We start from the raw sequence: 21,138 nt of genomic DNA on the forward strand, positions 1-21,138 counted from the left end.
CTGAATCTTCATCGAACACATTTGGTGTTTACCCCTCAGAAATTTCCATTTTACCCCTCAGCGAATAATTAATATGCCATATACCTTACTAAACGGTTCATGATTAAAATATTTGGGCAACCATTGCTTAAACTGCTACAACTTTCTTAACTTACAGGTAGGAAAGATGAGAGAGGAGTGAAATTTGAAACAGAAAGCTTTTGTTGGTTCTCTATGCCTTTTAATTTCTTGTTTCATGATTCTTTTGTCTATCTTCTCCTGTTGCATAATCTCTTAAATTATCTATTTTCATCTAATTGTAATAAAACTGATGGTCATTTCCGTGTTTTCTATATTGTTAGTCACCACCACCTCTCCATTGATAATATGGTGAAGTACTAATCTGATTTTGGTAATAATTGTTTCTTCTTTAGGTTTATACATTTTTTACGTTGCTTTCTTGTGAGCAAATGGATTCTAACTGTTCCAGCACTTCAATTAATGTATCTCTGTCTGTAATCAGAAAAACAGATAGATTTTTGCGCGTCTTCTGACTCAATCTTCTCTTTATTGCAGATATTATTTAGTTGTTATTTAATGGTTGCTCTAGGGTTACATTCAGTTCCCATAAATACTCAACACATTCTCTCAAGTTACCCTTCCATGTATTAAGAGATTTGTGCTGTAGTAAATCTTTGACTGTTGCACAATGATGACTCTTGGACCAGTACTTCTTCAGAAATTCTGCTTCAAATTGACTGTGATTATTAGCTTCTTCTTTCTTCTTTTCTATCCAGTGAAAGCTTTGCCCTCCGTTCTGTCTGTTGCAGTCTGGATATTGTCTATATCTCTCAAGTTCACTGCTAAAACTCATTTAACCTCTAGTTAAATTTGATTGGGTGCAATTCTACTTTATGTTTTTGCTCTGCCTTAGTCTAGGTGAACCAGTTATTGGCATTCACTGCTGTAACATTACCTTCCCTCACTGTCAAAGTTGCATTATTAATTCTCCTATCAATCTCTCTTCAGTTTGATTCTCCAGTTCTTGTGTTCCCTCTTGCAAATAGTTAATTTCTTGCATGACTTATTGTTTGTCCTTTATCCTCTGTCTTGCTATTTCATCCCTTCAACTCACAGTTAGTTCATTTGTTTGGTTTCTATTTGTTTAATTGCGATGTTACATTTTGTTGCATCTCTGTCACATTGCTGATCTGTTGATCATTGTGTGTCTCTTGAATCTTCTCTTGTAGTTCAGTTTTAGCTTTCAAAACATTTTCTTAGCTTATCCTGTTATTTCAACTCTCTTTCTATCCATATCATCTCTGTTTGTGCCCAGATTCTCCTGCACTTTGCCATCACTTCCTTTGAGGTCTGTTTTCAGATTTTTTTTAACTTCTATTCTAACCTTGCACTAATTTCATCCAGTTTCTGGAACATTTTCTCTGTGTCTTCTTTGTTTTCTTTTGATAATTTCTCTGTTTGTCTTGTGATATTCTTAAGTTTCCTTGGAATATATTTTCTAAGTGCTCTTTTGCTTCGTTATTTCCTCTCAAAAATTAGGAGTTTTCTTGAAATTTGTAGATCATTGACTTTTCCAGTGTTTTGTAGCCTCTGCCAGCTGACAATTCACATCCACTGATTCCTGAATCATCCCTGTCTCCCTGCATTACCTCCATTTTCCCATATACCGTGCCCTTGGCCTGTAGCCTTGGTTCAGAAAACTCCCTGATTATTGATAATACTCTGGCAAGTATTATCAAAGAACCCCTTAATAACCCACATGACTTTCTGGTTAATAACTAATTAACTAAGTGCTAACTGTTCTACTTCCGTTAACTCAAATTAACAGAATAGCTTTCACAGCTAAATGGAGAACTCCTCTTAGACCTACTAAAATCAGATACCGACCTCAATATTCACTCACAGATTTACACAAAACATTTAAGTAAGTTATATATTATTAATCAATAAACAGTAAATCCTTAATTCATAATAAATAGTGCATCTGACTTACTGTTTCTTACTACAGTCACGCAATAGCACACTATACTTACAAGCAAAATTAAAAAAAAAAAAATGAAATACTGTTTGCAGTTCTTGGCATAAATGCAAAATGAAATATGATTTTCCTACAAGCTCTGAAGGCTGCATAATATAAGTTGCTGTAATCATTTTGATATTTTGTACTCTTTGGCTGTGTTTCTTTGTAAGTCAACAGTTGCATCATGTGTGCATTCAAGTTTATGGGTCCGTGTGAAATCAAGCAATTTAAACCATTAAAATAGGAATTTTGGGATTAAAATCATTAGAAAACAAGTCTCAGTTAAGTTAATGATGAATTCGTGGCCTGTTTAGTCATGGTAATGTACATACGTTTTCCCATAGTACATGAATATTATAGCCACTCGCATGGGTTTTAACATTCACAACTTTAAACATAGTTCTCTAACACTGCTACTACTATCTGATATTGTGATAACAAGTCATACTCACAACATACTGTTTGCAATGTCATCACATTTTATTATAGTGTTACACACATATATTCGACACTGCAAACCATTGGCCAGCATGGTTGGCTCAACCACTGATGATCTGCACTTCGTATTTTGATATTAACTCTTGACAAAAACAAATACTTTTTCCTCTAATTAGTATAATCATAATGATTTACTGAGGGTCCTCACATTGTGCTGCTTCATTCAGTCTGCTGCCTTCTGTTACATGATCGGCACTCAGCACTTGACCCTTTACCTACCGTGACCTGTGTGAGTGCATGATGAGTATCTCTGAGTAACAGAAAGTGGATTCTTACATGGTGCTTAAAATATTGTTGGAGCACCCTCTGTGGATGTCAGCTGAATTGCTCTCTTCATTTTTGCCTTGAAAGGTGTGGACCATCTGCTCTGCCTCCCCTTATTGTGGATTGAAGGGAATGGTCAGGCAGTTGCTGGATGCTGTGTTGTTGACAAACCTCTGTGTAGGAGGCAGACATGAATGGGGACTATCGTCTGTTACTACTGCCCTTGGCAGACTGTTGATGACAAAGATTTGACTACCGGCATTGATGAACACATCTGCCTCAAGTGCAAGAATTGTAGAAATGAGTCCACTGCTATGATACACATTGTCTTCAGTTGAGGCTCATGAAATTGATATGAACCCAGTCCTAAATATTGGTCAGTCAAGGCCATTGAGAAAAAATCTTTGGAGAGAAGCTTGTTGAGGGGCACAGCCTAAACATGAGCATGCTAGTGATGCTCAATCTCCTTGTGCATTCCTGGCTAATAGACATGGATGTGGGTGAGTATTTCCATGCCGGTGATGCCCTAGTGTCCCACATATAGCACAGAAATCACCTTAGTGTGGAGAGTGGGCAGAACGACCACTCTGAGGGACACAGTTTCTGTGCCAACTTGCAGCTTGCTGTCTTGTGCAGTTAACTGATAGTTTGAGGAAAAACATATTTTCAACGTCATGCTGGACTGTTTGGTCAATGGTTTGGCCAGCCTAACTTCACCTCTTTCAAGACCTGTTCAGATGTGGTATCATTTTTAAATCTGCAATTATGGCTGTGGTGGTGGGAAATGTTTGCCTGCTGATCAAATTGAAATCTATAGAAGGTCGCGACAGCTGGTAGGCTTGTAAAAAAATGGTAGTCTTATGATGACTGGGACAGAGCCTACTGCTGCAAGCATTGATGTGACATCTCCAGTAAAGAAGATCAAAGACTTAACATGAAACTTTACACCATAAAGATATGTATGGAATTTGCAAAGAGCACAAATAATCACTATGGTCTCTTGTTTTACTTGTGCATAATTTGCTGAGCAGAGTTCAAAGTCTTATATGTTAATCCAATAGGGCACTCAGAACCATCGTGTTCACCATGTGAGAAACTTCCCCAATGATGTATTGAGATGGATCCGTAGCTATTACCAAGGGTTTACCTGGGTAGTACAGAACTAGACAAAGGGCAGACTATAGTATCTTTCAAGGATGCAAAACACGTTGTCTCAATCCAATGAACATACACACTTTGCACGATCGTTCTGAAGCAGACTGAGGAGATGTGAGACATTTTCTATGTAGGCAATGAACCTACCTCAGTAGTTTACTTTCCCCTAAAGGACTGTAGTTCCTTCAGATTGTGACAAAGAGGCACACTGTGAATGGCTTGTAAATCCTGCTGTTGATGGGGTGAATGCCCTCTTTGCTCTTTATTAAATGTAGATATTCCACACATTAGAAAAATTGACATTTTTTTGAAATTGCATTTCAGGCCCATATTCCACAATGAAGTGAACAGCATGTGATGATTCTGCACTTGTTCTATTGATAATTATGTTAAAAAGATAATTGCAACTTGCTGTAACATCGTGCTGAAATCTGGCAGGGGTGCTAGAAATTCTAGATGGAAACCTTTGATAATGACTTAAGCTGTTTTGTGTGTAACTCAAAGATCAGTTGAAACTCTGAATGCAGTGGGAGTTGTAAGTACGTGTTGAACATTTGACGTTGGTGTAACATTCACTCTCTTTTAGTCTGGAAAATAAACTTCAAGGCAAGGGTTTAGAAATTTGTCTAAATACTGAGAGTTACTGCCTTGAAATCCCCAGACACTCCACAGGAGCCATTTGTCTGCTAAGCAACTATTACCAAAGATGTGTAAGAACTAGACAATATGGCCTCAATGACAATTGTCTCCTGTAAGCGGTCAGGCTTCACCTTTATCCCATCACAGAGGATGGGTTGGTATGAAGCAAAAATGAGGAACTGCAGTTGATTTGATGAGAATCTGGGTCTTGGATCTTTTGCCAGTGTGACCCAGAAGAAAAAGTATTTATTTTTATTATTTATTTTCTTGTTCCAAAGATCCTTGTTGCAAGAGTATTGCTAGGATGTAGAATGTGTTGGATTATTACAGTAATAACCATATCTAAATGGTCATGAGGCTTGCAAACTAAATCATGTATACACATATGCATGAGGTTCAGGTATAAAAAACACACAGATTGTAGTGGTAACAATGATTACAAAAACAAATGATAAGTCTTATATTCCAATACTTATAAAAACCATTCTGTTATCATTTGATATGCCACTGCTACATAAGCAGTTCTTATAGAAATGCTTAAAATTAAACTTATTTTCCTGCTACACACTGTCAAAAAATGCCTTTAAAGAATACATAGAACTATTCAAAAGATAAAGTTTCAGCTGTTTTTTGAATTTAGTCATATCCCCAGTGACTGATTTAATATGAAATGCAAGTGTATTGTATATTTTTATGCTTGAATAATGTACTTCTTTCCACTACCACACTCAGATTTTTTTTAAAAACATCTTTGAAGGTCATGTGTACTTCTATCATGATCATGATATTCACTGTTTTGTAAATTGTATGATTATTGTTCACAAAGCACATTAGTGCAAAAATGTACTGAGATTGCATGGTGAGGATCCCGAGCTGTTTGAAAAAGTTTGCACTCTAGCCATAATTCCGATGACTCTTCTCTGTGTAATAAAGCCTTTCTTCATGAATGGTTACCCCAAAATATGTTGCATATGTCATAATTAAATGAAAATATCCCAAGTATGCAGCTTTAATTGTTACCATGTCACAAACAGATGAAATTGAGCAAATGGCAATAGGTTGTTGATGTGAACTGACAAGTTTAGATTGTTATTTATGTGTAATCCCAGGAATTTGGAAGACTGAACACTCAGTATTTATTTGTCACCACATTTTATTTCAATATTTTCCTGTTTTTTATTTGCTGTTTGAAACTGAATGAATTGAGTCTTGTTAACATTGAGTGACAGACCATTTGAAGTGAACCAAACTAGAGATAGTTTGAATACAGTGGTTGCAATTTTCTCTAGACTGCAGTTTGATGTTTTGTCCATCATTATGGTTGTGTCACCTGCAAACAGGGTGAAGTGTGCTTTTTGTGTCATACAGCATGGCAGATCAATGATAAAGATGAGGAAAAGTAAGGGACCAAGCACTGAGTCCTGTGGCACTCCACATTTTACTATGCCCCAGTCAGAGCAGGTAGGTGCCATAACAGAATTGTACTATCTTCTGCCTTCCATCATCTAGATATGACTCGAGCCACATCCTTACCTTACCATTTAATCCATAGTGCTCAGACTTTGTAAGTATAATCTTGTGATCAACACAGTTGCATGTTTTTGGCAGATCAAAAAAGATTCCAACTAGTGACATTTTATTGTTTATGGATTCAAGGAGTTCGTTGGCAAATGAAAAAATGGTGTGTTCAGTTGAAGTACCCTTTTGGTATCCAAACTGATTCTTATCAAGCATTTTATTTTTATTAAAATGAGCCATAATCTCTTGAACCTTAGTTTCTATAGGATTTTAGGGAGACTTGTTACCACTAAAATTGGCCAGTAGCTGGGAACATCAGTTTTATGACCTTTTCCGAACAGTGGTTCCACAATTGCATGTTTTAGTCTATTAGGGACAGTATATTGATTTATGGACTCATTAAGTATATGACAGAGAACTTCAAGAATAAATTTGCAGCAGTAATTGAATACTTTGATTGATATACAGAGTGATTATAATTATAGTTAAAACCATCAAAATAACACCACTGGTCAGAATGAAGTCATATTGCAGTGGAATTTTATCGGAGAAGGGGGAAAATGTATGGTGGGAGAAAAAAAAAGTGTATGTGTCAGAATATGTAAATGAAAACACCTGTCATGCACACAACCCATTGAAGTTGGAATAATACGCCGGGTACATGGCTTTTCCTCCTTTTGTGTCACCGATGTTCACCATGACTGTCTAAATGCAGGATCACGCTCTGCTTGTAAAGCTGTGTTACAAGAATGATGACTGTGCACGTGTTGCTCTGCATAAGTTCCAGCTGAAGGGTTTGAAAAAAGGCGCTGGTCCGACAACTGCTATGGGTCTGGAGAAAATGATTTGGAAATTCAAAAAGACGGGTTCTTTTGGTGTGCAACCCGGTAGGGAGAGGAAACAAATTGATTCCACGTCAGTGGAAGCATTTGCCACAGCAATTCAGGAGGAGATGAGTGGTGGTGCGCAAATGCATAGTGCGTGGAGAATTGTCCGAAAAATTGGACGTACCCATGAGCACGGTGCATAAAATCCTACAAAACAATCTTCTTTGCTATCCATTCAAAATTACCCATGTGCATGAGTTGCTTCCTGTTGACCTGCCAGCAAGAAAGACCTTTGCTTTAGAGTTTCTTGCTCGCATGGAAGTGGACAATGATTGGCCATTGAAGATTTTGTGGACAGATGAAACCCATTTCCATCTGATAGGATATGTACTTCACAGAATTGTCGAATATGGGCAACAAAAATCCACACAAAAATCAGCCAGTACCACTTCATTCTGAAAACGTCACTGTGTCATGCGAGTTTATGGCATCAGCTATCATAGGGCCATATTTTTTCGAAGAGACGGGTGCTTCTGGTCCTGTTACCTGGACCGTCACTGATAAGTGCTATGAGTGTCTTTTGTGCAACCACGTCATTCCAGCTCTCCAACAGTGTAGATGGGATCATTTTTATGCAAGATGGTGCACCTCTACATACTTCAAATTCAGTTAAGCCAGTTGCTAAAGTGCCATTTCGGAAATGGTGAACATGACCCCAGAAACACTTCAATCAGTTGTGGAACATGCTGTTTCTCGATTTCAACTTGTTGCAAAAAATGGTGGACAGCGTATTGAACATGTGTTGCACAAGTCACATGGAAATTAATAATCCGATTTGATTTATTTGATGCTTTGTATGTGGTTTTTGGCCTCAAGAAAATTAAAAACTGATTTTTCAAACAATGGAAAATCCAGGATGGAGTGTAACAATACCAGAGAAGGAAAGTTGCTACTCACCATATAGCGGAGATGCTGATTCGCAATAGGCACAACAAAAATATTTACACAATTATAGCTTTCGACACACACACACACACACACACACACACACACACACACACACGTACGTAAACGCAACTTGCACACGTGTCTGCAGTCTCAGAGAGCTGAAACCACACTGTGAACAGCAGCGCCAGTGCATGATGGGAGCGGCGACTGGGTGGGGGTAAGGAGGAGGCTGGGGCAGGGAGTGGGAGGGATAGTATGATGGGAATGGCAGACAGTGAAGTGTTGCAGTTTAGACGGAGGGCAGGAGAGAAGGTGTGGACGGGGGAGTGGGTACATAGCAGACAGGAAACAAATAAAAACAAATAAATTAAAAGACTGAGTGTGGTGGTGCAATGACAGCTGTGTAGTGCTGGAATGGGAACAAGGAGGAGGCTGGATGGATGAGGACAGTGACTAACAAAGGTTGAGGCCAGGAGGGTTACGGGAATGTAGGATGTATTGCAGGGAAAGTTCCCACCTGCGCATTTCAGAAAAGCTGGTGTTGGTGGGAAGGATCCATATGGCACAGGCTGTAATGAATCAGTCATTGAGATGAGGGACATCATGTTGGGCAACGTTTTCAGTAGGAGGGTGGTTTACCTGTTTTTTGGTCACAGTTTGTCAGTTGGTTGTCATGCCTACATAGAATGCAGCAGAGTGGCTGCAGCTTAGATTGTAAATCACATGACTGCTTTCACAGGTAGCCCTGCGTTTGATGGGATAGGTGATGTTAGTGACCGGACTGGGGTAGGTGGTGGTAGGAGGATGTATGGGACAGGTCTTGCACCTAGGTCTATTACAGGGATATGAGCCATGAGGTAAGGGATTGGGAGCAGCGGTTGTGTAAGGATGGATGAGTATATTGTGTAGGTTCGGTGTACGGCGGAATACCATGGTAGGAGGGGTGGGAAGAATAGTGGGCAGGACATTTCTCATTTCAGGGCACGACGAGAGTTAATCGAAACCCTGGCGGAGAATGTAATACAGTTGCTCCAGTCCAGGATGGTACTGAGTTACAAGGGGAATGCTCCTCTGTGTTGTTTTTGTACAAGGATGGGAGCATAATTATGGTCAGTGAAGGCTTCAGTGAGACCCTCAGTATATTTTGAGAGGGTCTGCTCATCACTGCAGATGCGACGATCATGGGTGGTTAGGCTGTACGGAAGAGACTTCTTGGTATGGAATGGGTGGCAGCTGTTGCAGTGGAGGTATTGCTGGTAGTTATTAAGTTTGATATGGATGGTGGTACTGATGTAGCCATCTCTGAGGTGAAGGTCAACATCTAGGAAGGTGGCTTGTTGTGTTGAGTAGGACCAGGTGAAGCAAATGGGGGAGAAGTTGTTGAGGTTCTGGAGGAATGTGAATAATGTGTCCTCACGTTCAATCCAGATAGCAAAGATGTCATCAGTGAATCTGACCAGGTGAGGGGTTTAGGATTCTGGGTTTTTAGGAAGGCTTCCTCTAGATGGCCCATAAATAGGTTAGCATAGTATGGTGCATGTGGGTGGCCATAGCCGTACCACGGATTTGTTTGTAGGTAATGCCTTCAAAGAAGAAGTGATTGTAGGTGAAGATATAGTTGGTCATTGAGACTAGGAAGGAGGTTGTTGGTTTGGAATCCATAGGGCATATGGAAAGGTAGTTTTAGATAGCAGTAAGGGCATGGGCATTAGGAATGTTAGTGTACAGGGAGGTGGCATCAATAGTGACAAGTAGGGCACCATGTGGTAAAGGGACAGGAACTGTGGAGAGTTGGTTGAGGAAATGGTTGGTATCTATTATATAGGAGGATAGGTTCCGGGTAATAGGTTGAAGGTGTTGGTCTCAGAGAGCAGAGATTCTTTCAGTGGGGACACAGTAACCGGCCACAATGGGGCATCCTTATCTAACGTTATACCCTAAAATGTACATTATGTGGTAAAAATAACATATTATTGGACTCTGTTGATAGTGAGAGTTACTTAAGAAACCTATGAACCAGAAGTGTTGACAGCAGTACTTCCTCTATACACTTATTCCACTAGATGTAGCACTATATTAGAGAACCTTCACAAAATATTCAGATATGACTGTAATCTTGCAATAGTCCACATGAATAATTTTTCTTAATAATTATTCCACCTTACATCATAATCATCAAGAATTATTCATGGTCTATGGAATATGCTCCTTTCATTGCATAAATGAGTGACCTGTGGGCTGTTTACATATACAAGTCAATTTTCATATTTATTTCGCAATAATAGGATTTACACCTTGTTGTTGTTGTTGTGGTCTTCAGTCCTGAGACTGGTTTGATGCAGCTCTCCATGGTACTCTATCCTGTGCAAGCTTCTTCATCTCCCAGTACTTGCCGCAACCTACATCCTTCTGAATCTGTTTAGTGTATTCATCTCTTGGTCTCCCTCTACGATTTTTACCCCCCACGCTGCCCTCCAATGCTAAATTTGTGATCCCTTGATGCCTCAAAACATGTACTACCAACCGGTCCCTTCTTCTGGTCAAGTTGTGCCACAAACTCCTCTTCTCCCCAATTCTATTCAATACCTCCTCATTACTTATGTGATCTACCCATCTAATCTTCATTATTCTTCTGTAGCACCACATTTCGAAAGCTTCTATTCTCTTCTTGTCCAAACTAGTTATTGTCCATGTTTCACTTCCATACATGGCTACACTCCATACAAATACTTTCAGAAACGACTTCCTGACATTTAAATCTATACTCAATGTTAACAAATTTCTCTTCTTCAGAAATGCTTTCCTTGCCATTGCCAGTCTACATTTTATATCCTCTCTACTTCGACCATCATCAGTTATTTTACTCCTCAAATAGCAAAACTCCTTTACTACTTTAAGTGTCTCATTTCCTAATCTAATTCCCTCAGCATCACCCGATTTAATTTGACTACATTCCATTATCCTCGTTTTGCTTTTGTTAATGTTCATCTTATACCCTCCTTTCAAGACACTGTCCATTCTGTTCAACTGCTCTCCCAAGTCCTTTGATGTCTCTGACAGAATTACAATGCCATCGGCGAACCTCCAAGTTTTTATTTCTTCTCCGTGAATTTTAATACCTACTCCAAATTTTTCTTTTGTTTCCTTTACTGCTTGCTCAATATACAGATTGAATAACATCGGGGAGAGGCTACAACCCTGTCTCACTCCCTTCCCAACCACTGCTTCCCTTTCATGCCCCTCGACTCTTATAACTGCCATCTGGTTTCTGTACAAATTGTAAATAGCCTTACGCTCCCTGTATTTTACCCCTGCCACCTTTAGAATTTGAAAGAGAGTATTCCAGTCAACATTGTCCAAAGCTTTCTCTAAGTCTACAAATGCTAGAAACGTAGGTTTGCCTTTTCTTAATCTTTCTTCTAAGATAAGTCGTAAGGTTAGTATTGTCTCACGTGTTCCAACATTTCTGCGGAATCCAAACTGATCTTCCCCAAGGTCCGCTTCTACCAGTTTTACCATTCGTCTGTAAAGAATTTGTGTTAGTATTTTGCAGCTGTGACTTATTAAACTGATAGTTTGGTAATTTTCACACCTGTCAACACCTGCTTTCTTTGGGATTGGAATTATTATATTCTTCTTGAAGTCTGAGGGTATTTCACCTGTCTCATACATGTTGCTCACCAGATGGCAGAGTTTTGTCATGACTGGCTCTCCCAAGGCCGTCAGTAGTTCTAATGGAATGTTGTCTACTCCCGGGGCCTTGTTTCGACTCAGGTCTTTCAGTGCTCTGTCAAACTCTTCCCGCAGTATTGTATCTCCCATTTCATCTTCATTTGCATCCTCTTCCATTTCCAGTACATTGCCCTTGTATAAACCTTCTATATACTCCTTCTATCTTTCCGCCTTCCCTTCTTTGCTTAGAACTGGGTTTCCATCTGAACTCTTGATATTCATAGAAGTGGCTCTCTTTTCTCCAAAGGTCTCTTTAATTTTCCTGTAGGCAGTATCTATCTTACCCCTAGTGAGATAAGCCTCTACATCCTTACATTTGTCCTCTAGCCATCCCCGCTTAGCCATTTTGCACTTCCTGTCGATCTCATTTTTGAGACGTTATCATAAAAATAAAGAATTGTTAGTGGTCTAATAAGTAAGTGTTTCGCTGCTGGTACTTCACTTATGAGATATTACGAACTCTATGGAATATTCATCTTTCGAATAAATAAGTAAGACCTGCCAGGTTAGCAAAGAGCGCTAATGCACTGCTTCCTCGATTCGGGTAGGTGCTCCAGCCCCGGATAGAATCCACCTGGTTGGTTACTGACATCAGCCAGTGTGCCAGCCAGCCTGGATGTGGTTTTTAGGTGGTTCTCCACAACCCGCTAGATGAATACCAGGCTGGTCTCCGTGTTCTGCCTCAGTTCCACACCTCGCAGACATTTGAACAAGTTTGCACTGTTTCATGGACTACCCTCAATACAGACAGCTGGGGTACACTGATTTCAGCCGGGGGGTATGAGGTGGTGGCAGGAAGGGCATCCAGCCACCCCTTAAAATTAACATTGCCAAATCCATCCTAACTGTGCCGACCCTGCAAAACTGCAGGACAGGCAAAAGAAAGAAAGAATTGCATAAACGGGCGACCTGTGGGCTGTTTACACATAAAAGTCAATTTTCGTGTTTATTCCGCAATAATAGGATTTCCAAACTTACTTTACTGTTACCCTCATTGGGATACTTCTTTTCCTGAATCTTTACTCTCTCCTTCACCAGGAAAAGTGACTCTCTAAAGTGCCACATTCCAATCATACTGGATTCCTTAGGTTATGTGTGGATTGCAGCTGGTTATTCCTTATAGTTCTTTTACTGCCACAAAATCTTTTCATGATAATTATACTTGTTATCTTGCAATCTAAATCGTATACTCTCTGCCTGAGAAAAAGCAGCAGTATTTTATACAGGTTTTTGTAGATCAGTGATATAATTTGTTAATTAATGTGTATTTCTTGCAAACATTAAGTTTCGTTTGAGAATTACGAATTATTTAGGAATAAAGGAGATGATCCACTGAAAAGCAGAAGTGCTGCATTGTTGATAGGTAAACAAACAAAAGGTACATAGCTTTGCTAGCTTCCAGAATGAGATTCCAATTTCAAGCTTGTAGAAAAGACATGCACACAACCACACACTTACTCATTCACATGCACACGCCTGTTTCCCTAAATTGTGCTCAGCCAACTGCTGGTTCTTTCCTGGCCCTTGGTGAGCATACTGGGGTGAGGTGGGGATACAGGCTGAGGTGGGGTGAGGGACAGAGAGTGGCGGGAGGCAGGGAGAGAGTTGGGGCAAGCATCTAGCAGGTCTTGCCCAGCCATCTGCCACCTGCCCCCTCTAACTGCACCACTAGCTAGCCCACAAATGGCTCCCCACTCTCCCATAAGCCACTAGACACTTCCCCTCAACCCCGTCCCTGTCTTCCACCACTCTCCATCCTTCACCCCAGCCCACCCTGCACTCCACCTCATCCCAGTATACTCATCGTGGGCCAGGAGAGATCTGACAGTCGCCTGAGCGCTGTGCGTGGAGACAGGCGAATGTAGATTGTGTGTGTGTGTGTGTGTGTGTGTGTGTGTGTGTGTGTGCGTGCGCGTGCGCGCGCGCGGAAAAAGGAATCTCAATCCAAAAGCTAGCAAAGCTCTGCACCTTTTATTTGTGCATCTATCAGCAGCATAGCACTTATGCCTTTCAGTGAGTTGTCTCTTTTATTCCTGAATGATTCATAAACATTAAGTGTCCGTTAAGATTATTGAAGGCACTGGAATTATTAAAAACCTTAACAAGTGTTCTTAATAACTGGGAAAATTTCACAAACGTTATTGACTCAGGACTGTAGTTGTGGAAAAGAACACAAGCTACGTATGAGGTGACAGTTATTAAACTATATGTAACAAAATCATCATAACTTCTGAACAGTTTGCAATAGGATGTTCAACTGCACAGCTGGCTGAGGGTCATGATGGGAATTAGTATGTGAATGTGGTTTGGTGTAGCGACGAAGTTCACTTTCACTTGGATGGATTCATCAGCAAGTAAAATTGGCGCATTTGGGGGACTGAGAATCTACATTTCGTGATTGAGAAGTCTCTTTACCCTCAACTGGTGACTGTGTGGTGTGCAATGTCCAGTCAGAGAATATTTGGTGCAATAGTCCTTGATGGCGTGGTGAATACCAAATGGTATGTGAAGGTTTTGGAATATGATTTCATCCCCAATACCGAAAGTTATCCTGATTTCAACGAGATGTGGTTCTTGCAAGACAGAGCTCGACCTCAATGAAGCAGAAGAGTGGTGCCCTGGAGGAGCACTTTGGAGATGGCACTCTCGCTCTGGGGTACCCAGAAGCCACTAGCATGGGCCTTGATTGGCCACCATATTCTTCAGATCTGAACACATGTGACTACTTTTTATGGGCTATATTAAAGACAAGGTGTACAGCAATAACCCCAAATCCTTTGCTGAGCTGAGAACAGCCATTCAGGAAGTCGCTGACAGCATCGACGTTCTGTCACTTCAGTGGATCATGCGGAATTTCTCTATTTGTCTGCGCCACATCATCACCAATGATGGCAGGCATATTGAACATGTTGTAACCTAAATCTGAATATCTGTAGTGACGTTTACATGTTGAATAAAGTGTGTGCATGCTGTAATTTGTAACTAATTTCCTTTCTTTTTTTCCATGTAGTTCAATAATTGTCACCCTGCCTTTCAGTTTTGTACACAAAATGCAGTGTGAAGTAAATATTTGTACAGTTTTTTGACAAGATGAGTAAATAAACTGAATCTTTTAACTTGTCAGTGGTTTCTAGAGTAACAGCTGTACACAGAACAGTAGGTGGCAATCATCTTCCATTCCTTGTCCATTTTCAATGTATTGTTATTTTTTGACCTTTTTTTTTTTTTCACTGACATGTTTTGCCCTTCTACTACTACTAACATTATGCAACACATGTTGGTCTCAATTACTCCTTTTTTTTCTTTAGTTCTAGAAGCAGGACTGTTTAGATTATTACATTAAACTGTAATGTTTATTTTTGCAAGTGTGAATCAGTTATGTTCATTGTCATATTGTTTAGCTCCTTTATCTCTGTTTGTAACAATCACTAATACATTAGTACAAAAAAATTTAAGCTGTCTCAGTCCCATTCTTCATCCCTGCAGGTGCAGTCCCAGGCTTTAATGCTGTCATTTCTTCAAGTGTTCCACTTGGCGGAGGTGTTTCAAGCAGTGCTGCTCTAGAGGTTGGAGTTTATACATTTCTGGAGGCGCTTACAGGAGAGAAAACAAAGTAAGGCTTGATAAGTAAAGCAGAGCAGAAGTAGAAAATATATTGTAATCTATTACGGTGGGGGGGGGAGGGGGGGTGGCGGCATTCACATGCGCGCGCGCACGTGTGTGTGTGTGTGTAATCTTGTTAAATATGTACCAGCAATTGTCTCTGACAAAGATGTAAAATCTTTGCTTTTTATAGTATTTCTGTTCTTCTTCATTGTGTACAGACTTTGTGAAATAGTTGTAAATGGAAGCCAAGTCATTTGTGAGGCTACAGAAAGCAGATGTATTATTGATGTCTCTATGAGAAACCAATGCCTAGAGAATTAATAAAAAGAGAGAATATAGGTTCTTTGCAAGTGAGATGAAGAATGAGGAGAGGTCTTTGGTTTACTCTCTAGTGGGATGTATGAGATATTGATGACCAAGTTAATGTGATGTGTACAAAGTAGCAATAAAGTAGTTGATGGGCTAAATTGTGAGTGTCGGATGCTTATAACCAACACTCAGTGACTTGTTAACTACCATGGTGATCCTGAAAATAGTGGACTGCTCATTCTTTCACGTTGAACACAACATGTTACTAAATGAACAATGGCCTACTGTAGCTTCGCCAGAAGCAATCAAGGCATTCCATCTGTGACGTAGCAGCTGATAATAAACTTCATTCAGTTGTCATTTCACTCACAATGGATGGAATAAGATGGCCAGACTCCATCACTCAGATGCTACTGCACTGATACAAAACATTCTCTTCGTGTCAGCTGCGCACACTGCCACTCTGCCATGGGAACTGCGCATCAGTTATAATGATTACTCTACTGTCCCAGTCAACAACCCATTGTTCGTGCCTGCCACGCTTTCCCCAAATTGTCCATGGGAACCAAATACAATACTCAGCAATTTGGCTCCTGCTCTGGTATTCAACCTTTCAACTATGTTGGCTGAGAAAACCATTACACAACCTTAGGACCCAAATGCCGCATGCCTCAACCTTGTTACCATGCTGGTTTTGCAGCACATCCACATATTAAATGCACCTGGTGCTCATCTGTGCTGAGATAATGTCCAGAACTCTCACCATACATAATGGCAAGAACCTTATAAATTCAACAAGTACTAAGTGGTACAACAGTTAAAATGTGTATGGTGCCTAAACTTTCAGCATTCCAACTGGATCAACCCAATACATGGTTTAATAGTGTAGGCTAATTCTACATGGCTACAATATTCAAGATGATATGTTCAAGTTTGTTCACATTCTGAATAACTTAGGTGAACTCCCATATCTTATTTGTGACTTAATTGATTCTCTACTGAGTTCAAACAAGTTTGAGACTATTAAATTGCTGTTATTAGAGCAACACATATGGCTGGTGCTTTATGAAGAAGTGCTGGGACTTAGAAATCCACTGCAATTTTTGCTAAAAACACATTATGTTGGATTTGGATGCTAAAACTACCTCCTTCAATAGAAGCTATATTAATTTCTCACAAGCAAGATCCTATCGACACAAATTACAATTGGGTGATAGACTTTATGCTATTTTGCAGTTGGGTAATGTTATGCAGCAGAGGGCCCATCACCTTTCTTTCTCTGTGGAAGCCACTGTCATGTTACTGCACTTAGGATGTGGTTCAGGAAAAGTACAGGTTCTCACAGACTCCATTGTGTGCGAGGCAACATGGGATACACTGCACTGTAGCAGCATGTCAGTTAGCCAACAGGCAATAAACACTGCCAGTGTAACATGATGCCAAGTCATTGTTACCAAGGCTGTGACTGCATGGGCAAATGGGCAAGCTATCAAATTTACCCATGTGCAGAGCAGTTTGATTTGTAGTGGGGAGGGGGGTTAGTCTCCATATGACTCATGTTTACGTTTAATGATTTTTGCCATTTCCTCTTCATTTACAGCTCTGACGTCAAATGAAAACAAAACAGATTTCTGTGGTCAGGAGCTATCAAGTGAATTAAATTACATAATTATGGAAGGCTAAAATATGGTACTGATTTTATCAGGTATGCTGTTTCCTCGCACACACCACACATCCTATATTTGGGGTCTTCTTCTATTATCCCCATTGTATGTAGGTGTTTTTGGAAATTCCCATGGCCTGTCAATAGTCCAACCATGAGTTTCATTTCCCTCCTGTTCAAGCCCAGGATTAATAGACTTCTCTTAGAACATGCTTCAGCATCAATACCTTGCCATGTTTTTGCTTTTGGACCTAGCCCAATATTCTGCATGCTGTCCCCTTGTCCAGTCGCATAGTTTTATTTTGATCATTGTCTTGGTGATAGTCAGGACAGGTTCTGGTCCAATAAATGATGTCATTGCCCCTATCCTGGCCAACCTATCAGCTTGCTCATTACCACTAATGCCTGAGTGACCAGGGACCCAAAATAGGTTTACCTTATTGATTTCCCCTAGCTCAAAAATGACTTTGTGGCATTCTGTCACAATCTTTGATCTTGTTGCAGAGGCTGCCAGTGCTTTCAGGGCTGCTTGGCTGTCTGAATAAATAAAAATGCTATGACCTCTGTAGCACCTCTGCAAATTCTCCTCCACACACCCTGATAGCAGTACTTCTGCTTGAAACACAGTGGCCATCTTCCCTAAAGAGATTGCAGTCTCCCGCCTTGGCTGCACCCTGTATATCCCAGCCCCAACACCTTGGTCTATTTTCAAACAATCAGTGAACCAAACTGTGTCCCCAGTACAGTGTCAAAATTTGTTCTCCCAGAGCTCTCTACTTCCAATTACTGCATTGAAAGGCTTGTGGAAGCAGCTGGGTGTTATTATATAGTTGGCCAGCATTTCCCCAACCGTACCTATGTTTCTCTCACTCAGTATTTTAGTGTGAGATCCTGGATACCTCAGTGAGTTCCAGTTTTTTCCAGTCTTTAACCTATGTGCTCCAGCTGCTGCCTCCATCTTTACCCACAGGTGTAATGGGGCATGTCCAGCATGGTCTCCATTCCAGCAGTGGGTGTGCTGCTAATTCCTCTTGTAATGGCTAAGCATGCTAGTCTCTGCACCATAGCAAGCTCCTTAGTAGCTACTTCCTCTTCTACCTTTTTCCTCCACACTATAGCCCCTTAAGTGATCATAGGTCTTACTACCGTGGTGTACATCCAGTATATATTCTTGGGGCGTAAGCCCCAGTTTTTACCACAAAGTCTCCTGGTACTCAATAAATTACCTTTTGTCTTGGAGCAGGTATTCCATACGTGAGGGGTCCACAATAGTTTCTCATTCAGGGTTACCCCAAGATATTTTGCTATCCCTTTCACTGGTAGAGTTTCATCGAGAAGCTTGAGATTCCAATATGTGTGTTGGATCTGCTGGGTTGCCGTACTCTTTCACATGTTCTAGTGCAAAAAACATCAACAAAATCCTTCTCATAGAGGGAAATCTGTTGCTCATAATCTGTGCACTCATTGCAGGCAATAGTAATAGCAGCGGTTGTTGTGCAGGATACACATACTCATACTCTGGCTTACATCATGTTGGCAAACCAGTTGTCTGGAACTTGTACTAGGGTTCATCTCAATGTCCTGGAGAACTCAATCCTCCAGAACTGGTGTATGCACAGTCCTCCACCTCCCTGCACATTTGTCTGTCTGAAAGAACCCATTATCACACAAATGCCCAAAAAGAGCTCGAAATGTTGTGCAATATGGTGGGTGTCTGTGAGGGTACTGGTTTTGGTATATCCATGCTGCCTCTCAACTGTTTCTATCTGTTTGGCTGTGCACAGACACCATCTCGGCTTGTTACCAACATGAATACGAGACCATTCGGCTGCCTACAATATACTGTGTGAATCACACAGCCCACAACACACGAGGAACACATGACATGTGGTCAGAGGAACTTCCGTTCATCAGTGCCATCTACCATGGCAACAATGCATTTTGGGACACATATTCATAGGACCTCTTTTCTTCCATTTTGAGCCAGGAAATTGTTCTGCAGTTTGTCGGTTTTATTAATGATCATCCTGTATAATATCCAAGCACAGACCATGGGCAGCGAGTGTGCGACAGAGAAATGTATGAGTCTCTTTGTGGTGACGCCACTGACCAACAAGTAGGGTGTACACTAAAACAAAATGTGCTCTTTCATTCAAATATATTTACATAAGCACTACAACACAAAATATTTCATTCTGTGGTATTTTTTGAAACATTCTTCAGGGTGGACTGTTTTCATCATCATTTCAGTTGAATTGTTCACAAATGAATAACTGTCATCATCAAAACCATTGTCAATCTTGTTTTCACTTTTATCTCAAAATGAAGAATACAAAAGTATCTCTAGATGGCAGAATTATGCAGCATTGGTACCTAGTACAGTCAGATTTGAGAATGGAACATATGAGAGCTACAAAAAATCATGTCAAATGGGGCTTAACATCGGAGTGGAAAACAAAATTTGCAATGTTGAGCAACACTTGCTGTTGGAATACAAAGGGTTAAACCATCACTGCTGTTTTTGACCAGCTCCCTTTAAACTGTAACAGTAGTTTACTGTATAATATCTTTATGTTCCTACAGCCAGAAAACATTCTGCAGGCGGTCTGAGGAAGCTGCTTAAGCTTCAGACTACCACTAGCCACCAAAAATCTATAGCTTCCATCTAACTATCTCCTCCCACCTCCTTTATTCCCAGAAACTTATTTTCTGTAGCATAAAATGTGCTACCTGCTCCAGACTCTCAACACTGTTCAAACTATCTTATAAAATTTTAAATCGTACGAATGTATCAGCCCATTTTAATAAGGGGAGTTGTCAGGTGGGCTTACTTACCTTTATCCGTTTCTGTCAGTGGAAATATTACTTCATTGCCTACCTGACTGACACACCCACTGTACTTGCCAGTTTATGAGCCATAGCCAGTATGAACTTCAATCAGCCACAGCACTCACTTAATTATAATTTGTGGACTTAAAAAAGGCAGATGACTCTGTAGATAGACACACATTAGTAGAAGTGCTGAAATAATTTGTACTACATGATAAGATGACAACACTTATTCAGCAAACACTAACAAACACCCGATCACAAATTAAATTTTTAGGAGAACTGTCAGAGCCCTTTGAAATCGCAACAGGTTTGAGACAAGGAGACAGTCTCTCTCCGATCTTGTTCAACTGTGTTTTAGAAGAAGTTATCAGGGAATGGTGAAAAGAAATGCATCAGTTCAACATTCCAAATGGAATTAGGCTAGGCTGCAAACAGTCTGGGCTTACATTTGAATGCCTCGCATTTGCATTGATATAGTGTTTCTTGCAGAGAATCTGCAAATTTCAACTAAACAGACTGAAGTACTCAAGGAAACGGCAGTGAAGGCAGGATTGCAAATATCTTTTGAGAAGACACAATATATGAACGTAAATGCCACTCATCCAGTCTGGACAATGAGGACCAAGTATGGTGACATCAAAAGAGTTCAGAGGTTCAAGTACCTAAGTGGGATTTTGACACCAAACAACAATGAAAAGGCAGCAATTGAAAAATGGGCAAGAAAAATGGAAATAGCATTCAGATTGTGTCAGAACACATACAAATCTAATCACTCTCATACCAGCCCAAATTCCGACACTACAGCACAGTCGTCAAACCTGAATGTTTATATGCATCTGAGACAATAGCCAAGAAGGGACTTTCAGACTTGGGAAAGAAAGAAAGGAAATTCCTAAGAAAGATTCTTGGACCCAGAAACATATCAAATGAATTCATGTTCTGCTTCAGATCAGATCAAGAACTTTATCAACGATTTGAAAATATCACCACCACAATGAAGAAAAGAAGACTGTCTTTCTATGGACATATTAAAAAAAAATAGATTGAGGAGGCTTGCCAACAAGAGTCTTCTCTTCCAGGAGAACAGGAAAACTCAAGTTCCATGTGTGAAAAAAGTGCAGTGGGAT

General features: G+C 40.3%; 1 protein-coding gene across 5 annotated transcripts in view; it reads left to right on the forward strand.

Moving 5' to 3' along the window:
• The window catches only part of LOC126334822 (galactokinase-like), a 110,799-nt gene that overhangs the window by 48,568 nt on the left and 41,093 nt on the right, over positions 1–21,138 (forward strand). For all 5 annotated transcript variants that reach the window (XM_049997473.1, XM_049997478.1, XM_049997477.1 and 2 more), the window contains exon 3: positions 15,088–15,214. In XM_049997473.1, the coding sequence (XP_049853430.1) occupies positions 15,088–15,214 (127 nt within the window). The remainder of the gene's footprint in view (positions 1–15,087; positions 15,215–21,138) is intronic.

Source organism: Schistocerca gregaria, chromosome 2 (assembly GCF_023897955.1).
Source record: "Schistocerca gregaria isolate iqSchGreg1 chromosome 2, iqSchGreg1.2, whole genome shotgun sequence".
Classification (NCBI taxonomy): domain Eukaryota; kingdom Metazoa; phylum Arthropoda; class Insecta; order Orthoptera; family Acrididae; genus Schistocerca; species Schistocerca gregaria.